Below are 11,175 nucleotides of genomic sequence, written 5' to 3'. Positions count from 1 at the left end.
GCGCCGTTACGCTTTTTTTTTTTTATAACGGAGCGTCGCTTGACTTTTGTGCTTTTCCCAGAATCCCAAGACTTGTCCCAGTCTCTGGCTCCCATAACCGAGGAGCGGGCGTCGCGGACCCTGTACCGCATCAGCCTGCTGTGCCGTCTGCGGGAGCAGGTGCTCACGCACCCCTCCCTGGAGGAGCGCGTCCCCCAGGCCCCCCCCTGCTCTGACCTGCCCTGCTGGTGGAGCTCCCCCCAGCACGACCACGAGCTGCTCCTGGCCGCCTCCCGCCACGGCGTCAGCCGCACCGAGCACTCCATCTTCCCCGACCCGCAGTTCTCCTTCAGCCAGGCCCGCCTCGACTATCTCCAGAACCAGCAGGTGGCGCCGGCGACACAGACGCACCCGCACAGCCCCCTGCAGGACCGGCTGGGGCTCGGCGAGGAGGCGGAGGAGGACGAGGCCCGACTGCTGGGCGTGGAGGCGGCGTGCCGGTCGGACTCGCCGGCCGGACCCATCCCCCGCCCGGAGGCGAAGGGGAGCGGTCAGTCGGCCTGGGGCTGGAAGAAGAGTCACAGCAGGTCCTCCAGAGATAGGGGGCGCAAGAGGGCGGAGGGCGGGCGGCCGTCGGACTCCGACTCGGACTCGGACTCGGAATCGTCTACCTCCTCCCGCCGGTCCGCCAGCTCGGACGAGAGTGGGGACAGTGATGCGGAGAGGGAGCAGGGTGAGCAACTTCCTCACCATGCTTCTGTTGTCCATGATGAGCAGCAAAACTGGAGAAGCTACGCGATGCGTTTAGGGTGGAAGCCGCTATTAATGTTCCCCGTCTGTTGTGTGCTGCAGCAGCTCTGAAGATGTGTGACGTGGATGAAGAGAACAGCACCCTCTCCTTCACGCCTTCTCAAGACGGCGTCCCCCCGGAGACCCTCAGCGACCCTCTCCGGGTGGACTGGCCTAAGGTACGCGAGGTCACACACCAACGCAGACTAAAACTCCCGAAAACGCGCACAGTCCGGTTATTGAAGCGCGAGGATCGCGTTTACAGCCGATTTGTTTCCTGTTTCAGGACCGCGTGCTGATAAACCGCGTGGATCATCTCTGCACTCTGGTGCTAACGGGCACCTGGCCCTCGGGCCGGCGCTCCGCCGCAGATTCTCAGCTAAACCTGGTGTGTGACGACCAGAACCTCAGCCACGACCTCTCCTACGCCCGCGTGCCCCGCCGGGGCAACAGCGCCCTCTCTGGTGAAGGTGCAGATGGGCAGGATGCGGAGTTCACCGTCAAACTCTTGAAAGTGAGGGACACATATGGTCCTGTATGCCTCATAATACCTCAAAGGTGTACAACGTGCTCCTTTCATCTAAACATCTCCAATGAATTCCTGCTCTAGGAGGAAGGCCTGAAGCTGACCTTCTCAAAACAGACTCTGCTGCCCAACGGCGCAGGAGAGACGAGTGGTCATCGCAGGCAGAAAGACCAGGAGGTACGGGTGGACAGACCAGACCACACGTCTGTCCAGCGTCGTGGAGAATTATCAGTGGCACGTGGTGGTGATCTCATCTCGTCCCTCTCCCTCTTAGTTTGCAGATGCCGAGGCCGTACTGCACACCCCTCGGAAGAGGGACCTGCCTACCTGGCTCAAAGAAAACCCGGACTATGAGGTTGAAGGTGACATGCTGGAGGTGAGTATCGGAGGTCGGGATCACTTCTTCGCGCTTGAAAGTCTTGTTTGATCTTCAGCTTGGTCTCGGGGGGGGACCTTAGTTGCTGTAACTAAGTGACAGTAAGGGTGTGTTTCTCTGAACTGATCGTGACTGTGCACGACAGCTACTGGTGAACAGGACCAAGAGGAAGAGGAGGAAGAAGAGGGCTGAAAAAGAAGGAGTGCTCACTGGGGACGAAAGGGTTAAAGTGGTGGACATGAGGACGGGGAAGAAGGTGAGGAGCATTTAATGTCCGTCAGATGTTCAAACATCCTGCTTCCTTCACACTTTAGCAACGTTGACTCTCGATCCTTTACAGGTTCACTTGGCATAAAGTAAAATCTTTTCTGATGGCAAATGGCCAGATTAGCTGGATGTGATCTGACCAGTTTGTGTTTGCCGATCCTTTGTTCAGTATGGCGGGGTGTACGGACCTGCACTACAAGACCTAAAGGAGTATCTGGAGGAGAACCCCGACTACGCCGTAGCACCGGACTGGGCCGACACCGTTCGGTCTTCGGTCAGTACCACACACTCCACCCCACCCTCGTGCTTCTGTCTCCCGGAGTAACAGCTGCGTGGCTGTCTCTGGTGCTGAACTGTGGTGATTCGTGTCCATGATCTAACGGTGCAGTTATTCATGATTCCTGAGGTGTTTCCAGAACAACACTGCCATCTCTTGCCAAGAATAAGCACTTGAATTCAACACTCCAAATTCTCCCTCCTGTGCCATTTCCCTTATCGCAAACACCATGTTGCAGATAATGGGGCTGTATGTAATGGAAACCATAGCAACTACCATATATTTGCATGGAGATATAAGGGAATGTGGGTGATGAAACGTTAACTAGGCAATCTCGGACAGCATGCCACATGCTTCCGCTCGGGTACGAAGTGTCTTTAAAGAGGGCTGGCGCGTCAGGTTAAATCGCAAATTTGACCTCTGGTGATTTATCCAGCAGTTCTTACCCGATGCTGATCAGAGCATATCCACAAATTTTTAACTGTGCTATGTTCATTCATGTTTTAGTTTTTTATAGCATCTATAAATGGAATGGCATCTTTTTGGATGCCAGTGGAGTTGATGTTGTTGGCAACATCTTTTAATAAAACCCTGAGGTCAAATCATGTAGTGCAGTGCTAGCAAAGCAAAGTATGGCAAAGTGTAAAATGTTTCTTCAGTCATCTCTTACTGATCTTTTATTTCTACTGAAGTTGACGCTACTGGTTAAATGATGTATGCACAAAATAACTACACATTTTCACATACGATAATATGGGAAATCTACATGAAATGTTTTCCCAGTTTTTAAGTGCCAAATGAATTTTTCTGTGTTCACAGGGTTTCCTGCCAGAAGGTTTTTCTAACCGACTCCTGACACACACCTCAGTGCCCAAGAAGAGCCACCACTACTTCTCCAATCCCTCAGTCCAGTCCGACCCTCTGCTGGGGGGAGGAGAGCGCGAAACACTGGTCTCCGACGGAGCTTACATGATGGACGACGAAGACCTGGACGCCGGGGACCTTGCCTCCTCGCACCACTTCCTCACACCTACCTATGACGTGAAGATGGAGGCGGGCTCTCTTGACATTGACGGAGGTGACGGCCTGTCCCAGGGCGGATACGACAGCTCTGATAGGGAGGCTATTCTGGATGATGTCATAATGGCGCCTAAGAATTCCGATTCTTCCTCGAGCTCAGAAGATTGACCAAGTCTCACCCATGTGATGTAGTGCCCCGAGATAATGACGTTCTTCTATTATATTTACCCCTAAACACGCCCAGTTTGTTTTCTTCTTGTTTTTGAGGAATTATGGACAAATCTCCAGCCTTTGCTCAACTGTCTTAGGTAGTTTCGATGACGGGCATCATAAAAATAAATAAATAAAAAATAGTACTCTGTACAATTCTTCACCTGTCCTATTGTGCAAACTCCAAGCCCAGCAGATTCCAATGTATGTCGTCCATGTCTGCCGGACTGTTACTCAGCATTCCTGTCGCGTTCTGAGCAGAGCAGAACCTCCGTCTGGATCGTCCGTGGAACGATTGGGGGGGGGGGGGGGGGGGGGTGTCTTATTTATACGCTGAGCTGAGCCATGATGGTACCTCAGTCTCATAACTGTGGCTGCTCCTCTGCCCAGTTCACATTGTGTGAAGAACAGGGCGTTCGTAAACTGGGTGGGAATTGTTTTTGCTTTGTCTTTTTTTTTAAAGGGGTGGGCTAGGGTTAGACACTGAAACATGGACTGATGGGTGTATTGTACAATGTAGAGTTGATGATATGCCTGCAATGATGCAAAAATTGAGTTTACTCCTGTTGGATGAATTGACTTCAGATGTCTCTGTGATGTAAACATGAATAACAATATACCATGAAATCAGAAGTCTTGTGGTTCTTAGTTTTGTGGGTAAAATATTTATTTTTTTAAAAGGTTAAATTGACACTGTGCACAAATGTTTAAGGACTATTAACACATGAGGAACTGACCTGGTATAAGAATTGGATAATGTGCTTGGTAGCAGCAGACCTGCGTAAACAGAGTAAGTAAACCTGTCGGTAACAAAGCTTGAACTCCTTACTCGCGGTTTGTGATGTCTAGAACTGTTTCCCAGACCATGTCTAAGGCGAGACCAACACATCTCTGATTGCAGTTCACCATTGGTGCTGTGTCTGCAGAACTGGCCCACATGTTTGATCCCTGTGAAAGTAATAAACCCCAGTTCTCAAAGGATTGATGTGGATAAATCTGAGCGTTTAGAAAGGGACTGATCTGGATCAAATATCTCCAGCTTCATCCTGATGCCTTCTATGGCGCCCCCTAGCTGCAGTGTTCAGAATGCAGTTTGTTCATCTGACATGAACCTGATCTAAACGTTCTCTGATTAATGAAAAAAAAAATTCTGTGCAAGAAACAGATTTCTTCTTCGATCTTCAAAGAACTGGAGGTTTTTGGACATAGGATGTTCTAATTCATCATTAGGTACTTGATATTAATATATTGTTGGATGTTACTATAATTTTTCCACCCTGGTATGTTTTGTATATCTGAACTAAACATTCAAACATGTATTGAAGCAGCGCAAAGTTTAGTCACTTTTGAATAAATCATAGAAATATACAAAAGACTTGTTTCACTGTTTTATTCCAATGGTTAATATCACACTACATGTCCATACATGCACTGTCCACTTTGTTTGAACCACACCTCCTGGTCCTATGGTATACCTGTCCTCCAGGTGTTTAAAGATCCAGAGTTAACCATCCCCCCAGTGGTGGGACAACTACTTGCTATTATTTGTGTCGGGCCATTCTCCAAACGATAGTGCTGACATGGTACTGGTTTACTGGACCCGAGAGACTGACCTGTTGGACTTCATCAGGCACAGTCGTGTTGCGGGTGCTATTTGTTTTATTACTACAATTATGATTTAGAGGCGTGAGCACTGCTGCCAGTTTGAAAGTAAAACTTACAGGCAAATTATAGTTATGTTAATCTAATGAGACAATAATAGTAATCTACAAGGATTTATGCTTTGTTCAAATTTTCCAGCACATTCACTACACAGAAGATTTTACGTAAAGGGAACACGTTGGACTGGCTGTACTTCTCTGAGCCAAAGACCAGTAAGAAGACTTCACTGCTTACTAATACGGTTCCCGCATTTGGATCTTACTGAGCTTCTGGGCTGTAGCTAACCAGGTCAGGGACGGATTCCTCCTGACTGCGGCCCTGCTGCTGAAACAAGAATACTGAAACCAGAATACTGAAACGCCTGGTTCTTCTCAAAATGTGATCTGTATGAGAAAAAAAGTTTCCATCAGTAGCTACTTATTACAAATTCAGAAATAAAGGATTACAGACTGACTAGTCTTTCCCCCTAACAAGTTCAACTACCACAACATCTGACTGGTCAAGAAAATCCACCGCATTGTTAAATCTGATGATGTTAAGAAATCCAGGTGCCTGTTGCTTGTGCAGGTAATGTACTATAGGTAATGTACTATAGGTAATGTACAGGTAATGTACTATATGTATTATAGGCTTTTTGTTAGTTATTGCTTGTAATTTTTTTCAGAAGCCATATTCCTCTCTGAAATGCTCACACAGACTAATTTCTTATTTTACTCTTACACTGACCCATCTAGTTTTTAAAATGTCATGGAAATAACTGTCTGCACAAAAGTACAATTATTACTCTCTGTATTACTCTGTCCAGTATACCCTCTGTTAGAATAAAATGCATTTTGCATGCACTGTACCGGGACACGGTAAGACATTTCGACAACATCAGACAGACTTGCAGGTCCTGGTCGATCGTCGCAGGTTTGGCGCTAAAGACTGGGATGTTCAACAGAACCGCCCCCTGGGTTTCTCCACCACCACGTGTCTGTGGTCAGGACCCAAACGTCCTCGCTCGTGTTCCCGTCGATCAGGAAGCTGCTCGGAGCAGGAACGCGGGGGGTTTTGAGCGCCATGTCTGACTCCGTCTCAAGATTTCAGTCCGAGGTGGCCGCCGTGATGGAGGTGTTACTGAAGGTGGCCGTCATGGAGATAACCAAAGTTTTCGAAGGCCGTTCCGTCCTTTCCAAAGACGTCGACGGCCAGCCCGACACCCGGGTGGGTTTAGGAGCTTTGCCTGATCTCAAGGCCTGCATGGAAGGCGCGCTGAGGAACCACGCCGACAAGATCGTGTGCAGCGTCGGTGTGCAAGCAGGCGAGACCCCGCCAGCGGGGGCTGAAGGTACATGTGGGGGCTACTTTCTCTTATTTGAGACGTGGATGCAGTTGTAGGCCGAAACATAATCAAAAGCAGTCGGAGACGACGTGCTAGTTCGCTAACGTTAGGTTAGGAGACACCGAGTCCCAGTTCCGTGTTTACAGCGTGCACCACGCGTTAAATGAGCAACATATTAGATGTTGGATTCATTTAGGCAGCGCAGTTTTGCGTTTGCGTCATTTCGCACCATTTTGCACTGCAGATAAGACTAATACTATGTCTTTTGGCGCAAACGTGCGCACGTTTTTGTGTCTCCTGATGGTGCAAACTGCCCCCACTTCACAGCCGGAGAATGCCTGCCAGCCCCTCAGATGGAGGAAGGGCCGTCTCCAGCAGCCAGCCCCTACCTCGTGGAGACGGTGGACTTGCAGTGCACTGTTGACTTTCCATACACTATCTTTAAAGAGCAGGTAAGTCTGACAACATAGTTGTTTGGTGTAGATCTGTAACTCTAAACAATCGTGTCCATACCATGCTAGACTGTTCCAAAATATAAAAACAACTAGGATGGTGTGTTTGTGTGTGTGAGTGAGAGAGAGGGAGAGGGGGAAGGAAGGAAGGAAGGAATGTGCATTTATTTTATCTGACAGTACTTTTGCATTTTCCTTTGGAACATTGTTTTGAGTCGGACCACGTTTATTTAGTTTTTGTCTTTTGTTTACAACAATACAAAGCCTCCAGGCGTTGACAAGCACAACAATTTGTGACTCTTTGTGATTTCATGATGACAGGAAGTTGTGCCAGGGATTGTTGAAGGATTTACTTTTCCACTTCCTGTAACTCTTGGTGGTTTCTTATCCCACCTCCTCTGAATTCTCATTGGTTGACAGTCTGAGCTAATCCTTATTATTTCTCTTCCACTAACAAGTCTGGATAAGTGTTTGCTCTCTAGTTGTAACTACAGAACATTAGCAGCAAAACATTATAAATGGATTTCAAATTCTATTATAGAGTCAGTGTTCTATTCAAATTGAAGTAAATATAAATATCTATCAATTTGTCATCACAAGTATATTTTAATATTCTTATTTAATGGTTTTTTGAATGGATTTTAGTAGTAGTAAAAACTAGGTTATTAAACACACATACGTTTTAGTGTTTTTAATTTCATTTATATTTACCCAAGGATTTTTCAAAGCTTGTATTGTAGAATAAAAAAAGTGCTATACAATAACCTCCTTGTCCAGGTGTCTTGCGCCACTGCCCTGCTAGACTGTATTCAGTTCTACAGTCTGACTGCTTATGAAAATACAACATCTTTTGACTGTTCCCTGTCATAGGCACTCTGAATTATGGGTATATTGTCTTATACAGGTCAAGGTGTTTCTTCTTATTCATCTTCCCTACTTCCAAGCATGTGTAGTGCTTGTATTTGCTTCCCAAGAAAAGACCAACTTTACCTGTAGTGTCATATAATTGTCATAAAGTGAGTGTTGTTCCACAGGTTAAAGGGGAGGACGGGGACACATTTGCCCTCACACCTACGTGGGTAAGCATTCCACAAGGAGAGCTGTCCAATCAGGAGAATGGTATGTACAGGTTCATCCTAATCGTTTATTATTTCTTTCAACATTTTTTTTTTTAAGTCATCATATGCCCTAGTTGTTGCAGTGTCAAATGAACCCTGCTTGGCCAAATTGGAGAGCTTCTGTGAACACCAGTTCTGATGATTTATGTGCTCTTAGATCATTGTCTTCTGTCGTTAGTAGATTGTCGAGAGTCTGCGTGAGCTGTTCTGAAGCACAATGTGCTGGAGATAGAAACTGGGCATTGTGGACAACAGTGTTTGAAGTCTTTATTTGTGAACAAAGAAGCCATGTCTTTGCTGTTCGGACAAGTTTACAAAACAGCAATGTAAACGTACATGTGGTCTTGAACAAAATTAAGTCAGTTGTGGAGTGAGCGTAATCTGGCGTCAATAAGGAAGGGGGGGAGATGGAGACAGTAAACATCTGAACTTGGAGACGACAACAGGACTGTGTGTTTTACATTAAGCGCGTCTGACCTCAGATGTGTGTTTAAATGCTAAGGACTCTAAACGACGAGGTTTTGAAATGGTGGTTATGTTTGGTTTGTGGCACCCCTGTGTTGGACGTTGTGATTGGCACAGGCTGAGAATGATCAGGATTCTCAACGAAACTGAGTCGATCTTCAAGAAACGAGCCAGCAAGACCTGCAGTGTAGTGGGAAGCACAGTGAATATGAAGGAACGGCTCATGTGTACGATCCATCTGTGAGCACCAGTTGTGCTAAGAAACAGTAAACATTACGCTGAAAAATGTTCAGTAGTGTCTATGCATGCACTGCACCATGAAGGCAACGTTCAGTTTGTTTGTCTTGAGACAATTGCGTTAGGTTTTGATTTTAGTGTTTGTTTGTGTTCCTGCGTTCAGTAGAGTGCTGCAGAGTTAAACAAATAAGTGTTTGTGTTTAAATGTGTCTTGCAGACATTCAGGAACCAAGTTCTCTTCTTGATCCTCTTCCGAGTTTCATTGTGGAAACTGAACCTCATCTGTTCAGCACCGTGACAACAGACGTCCCAAGTGCAGACCCTCCCCTGCAGAATTTAGGCCACTCCCTCCCTGATGTCATTTCCGTTGTGGACGAGCCCACTAAAACGGAGCCCATGGAGACAGCAGTAAGCGCAGAAGAGCAGGTGAGCTCCGGTCCAGCTGCAGAAAAGACGGAGTGCACGAACAAGAACGCGTCCGATTCCTCGACTCCGGTCAAGAGAGTGAGATTCCAGGTCGGACAGTCACCGGTCGACAGCAAGATCTTGCGTCCGTGTTCTGTGCAGCTTGTGAACCTGCTGCTCGTGTCGGGTTCAGCCACGGGGGAGACTGCCGTTGGTCCCAGTGGGAAAGATTTCTCGATGCCCAAAGATCTCCGCGCCCACCAAGGCCCCCACACCGGCCGGCGACTGTGCTGCTTCACCGCGTGCGGCAATGGCGTGTGGCGTCTGCACCCCGGCTCCGCCCCCAGGCACACGTACACCTGCACGATCTGCAGCAAGAACTTCCAACGGCGGAAGATCCTCAGGAGGCACTTGCGCTTTCACACCGGGGAGAAACCGTACTCCTGCCCCGACTGCGGGAAAACGTTCGCCCTGCGTAAGAGTCTGCGCAGACACGAGAGGTTCCACTCCGGGGAGCGACCGCACGTCTGCACACACTGCAGCAAAAGCTTCCGTCTCCGGGACAATCTAAAGGCGCACCTGCGTTTTCACACGGGGGAGAAGCCTTTTAAATGCACTCTGTGCTCCAAAGGGTTCAGGATCCATAAGAATCTAGAGAAACATAGCATAGTTCACACGATGCCTGGCGTTTCTAACAAGAAGAAATAACCATGCAGTCTTGGTCTGCAAGTTTATACCTAAATCGAATACTGCTTGTTTAACCAATATTTTGACGTTTTGCAGCAGTGTCATTAACAGAGTCAGTAAATCGGGGTGTCTCATGAGATCTACCATTACATCGAATGTGGTGAACACATTGTGTAGTTTGCTATAGTGTTTTGTAGGACATTTATAACAGACGCCTGATTTATAATTCATGTCTGGTTGTCTAGACTATACAAGCATTATAACACAACACAGAATGGAATTTGTCAGCGTGAGCACCTCTGTTTAAGAATAAGTCGTGAACTAATCTAAACTTAAACACTGGCTGGGGCCATCTTTCAGTTTATGCTAATTGTTATGTGCTACTAAAGGATCGGTCAGTCTTTTAAAGGCAAATGAATGACATCAATATCCCCATTTCAGTGGGGAAAGTAGATCAGGGATCTGATAGACTAGTTAGACTGGCTAGAGAGAAGGAGACAGCCTGTTATGTATTTTTAGTAGAGCCAGTGCGTTAATAATATTATACCAACAGGTGCTCATGTAAGTTTTCTTTATTTACTTGCTATATTGATAGCAGATGAGTATTATTCTGCTGTGGTGCAGAAGATGAATAAGCAAAATCCTTGACTTTTCAGAGAGGTTAGAAGTTGGTGTAAAACTTTGTAAATTTTTTTGTTAACCAGCCCGTTATTATGGTCTTGGGGGTGAAACGTAGGGCCCGATGTGCAACACTAAACTTGAAACGTCTGGCATGACGTAGTAACGTCTGGTTTGACCTTCACTTTGTGATGCCTCCTTGTTGTAGTAAATGAACAATACACATTGTACTATTCCTACATTCCTGTCCTGTGCCGGAAGTTTGGGAAGTACTACTGACTGTTATTCTGTAACATTTTTTTCCTTTTTCTAACATTTTGTTTTTATTCCTTTTGTAGCCTTTGCTTATCCCCCTTTACCCCATAAAAAAAGGCCTGTTTGTTGATTAATGCTACGTGCATCCCTTTTAAGTTGCATATATTGATTAGGCAATGTGTGTCTAAATATTTCAGCTAAAGAAATTGTTTTTGTTGACTACTATATTTACGTTATCTTTTTTTTGTATTTTGTTTGACACTGAATTTTGTCACGTGATTCAGTATGTGTTTTTTTTTTTTGTTCATTCTAAGCGTTTTATGACTTCTATGATGTTTTTTATCCATTTTGTTTCAAATAAAGGAAAGTATTTTTTAGATCCAGTGTGTGTTTTAATAAAGCGTGTTTGTTTTAAAGACGTGATTGACGCAGTGAGGGAGGGATTGTTGAATAAAAGATCCAGCACTATTAAACATGGTTAGACCTCACAGTCTGCTCTTAATCGAGT

The 11,175-nt window shown here is 46.3% G+C and overlaps 2 protein-coding genes across 2 annotated transcripts in view; both read left to right on the top strand.

The window, feature by feature from the left end:
- The window catches only part of chd8 (chromodomain helicase DNA binding protein 8), a 24,151-nt gene extending 19,352 nt beyond the window's left edge, over positions 1 to 4,799 (top strand). Inside the window, 8 exon segments of the mRNA XM_076972731.1 lie at positions 62 to 712; positions 832 to 947; positions 1,055 to 1,282; positions 1,379 to 1,471; positions 1,569 to 1,670; positions 1,816 to 1,926; positions 2,107 to 2,211; positions 3,034 to 4,799. Of these exon segments, the coding sequence (XP_076828846.1) occupies positions 62 to 712; positions 832 to 947; positions 1,055 to 1,282; positions 1,379 to 1,471; positions 1,569 to 1,670; positions 1,816 to 1,926; positions 2,107 to 2,211; positions 3,034 to 3,402 (1,775 nt within the window). The 3' untranslated portion in view covers positions 3,403 to 4,799.
- Positions 4,800 to 6,024: 1,225 nt separating this feature from the next.
- LOC143475026 (uncharacterized) lies at positions 6,025 to 10,963 on the top strand. The gene is made up of 4 exons (XM_076972735.1): positions 6,025 to 6,436; positions 6,758 to 6,882; positions 7,917 to 8,001; positions 8,920 to 10,963. Exons 1-4 carry the CDS (start codon positions 6,169 to 6,171, stop codon positions 9,813 to 9,815), a joined length of 1,374 nt encoding a protein of 457 aa, XP_076828850.1. The 5' UTR covers positions 6,025 to 6,168; the 3' UTR covers positions 9,816 to 10,963.
- Positions 10,964 to 11,175: the final 212 nt, after the last annotated feature.

The sequence above is a fragment of the Brachyhypopomus gauderio genome, chromosome 14 (genome assembly GCF_052324685.1).
Source record: "Brachyhypopomus gauderio isolate BG-103 chromosome 14, BGAUD_0.2, whole genome shotgun sequence".
Lineage (NCBI taxonomy): Eukaryota > Metazoa > Chordata > Actinopteri > Gymnotiformes > Hypopomidae > Brachyhypopomus > Brachyhypopomus gauderio.
This window is presented reverse-complemented; position numbering and strand designations above follow the sequence as displayed.

Coding starts and splice junctions, on each gene's coding strand:
- LOC143475026 (XM_076972735.1), top strand. CDS start 6,169: ATGTCTGACTCCGTCTCAAGATTTCAGTCCGAGGTGGCCGCCGTGATG. Junction 6,883..7,916: donor ACACTATCTTTAAAGAGCAG/GTAAGTCTGACA, acceptor GTTGTTCCACAG/GTTAAAGGGGAGGACGGGGA. Junction 8,002..8,919: donor GCTGTCCAATCAGGAGAATG/GTATGTACAGGT, acceptor TGTGTCTTGCAG/ACATTCAGGAACCAAGTTCT.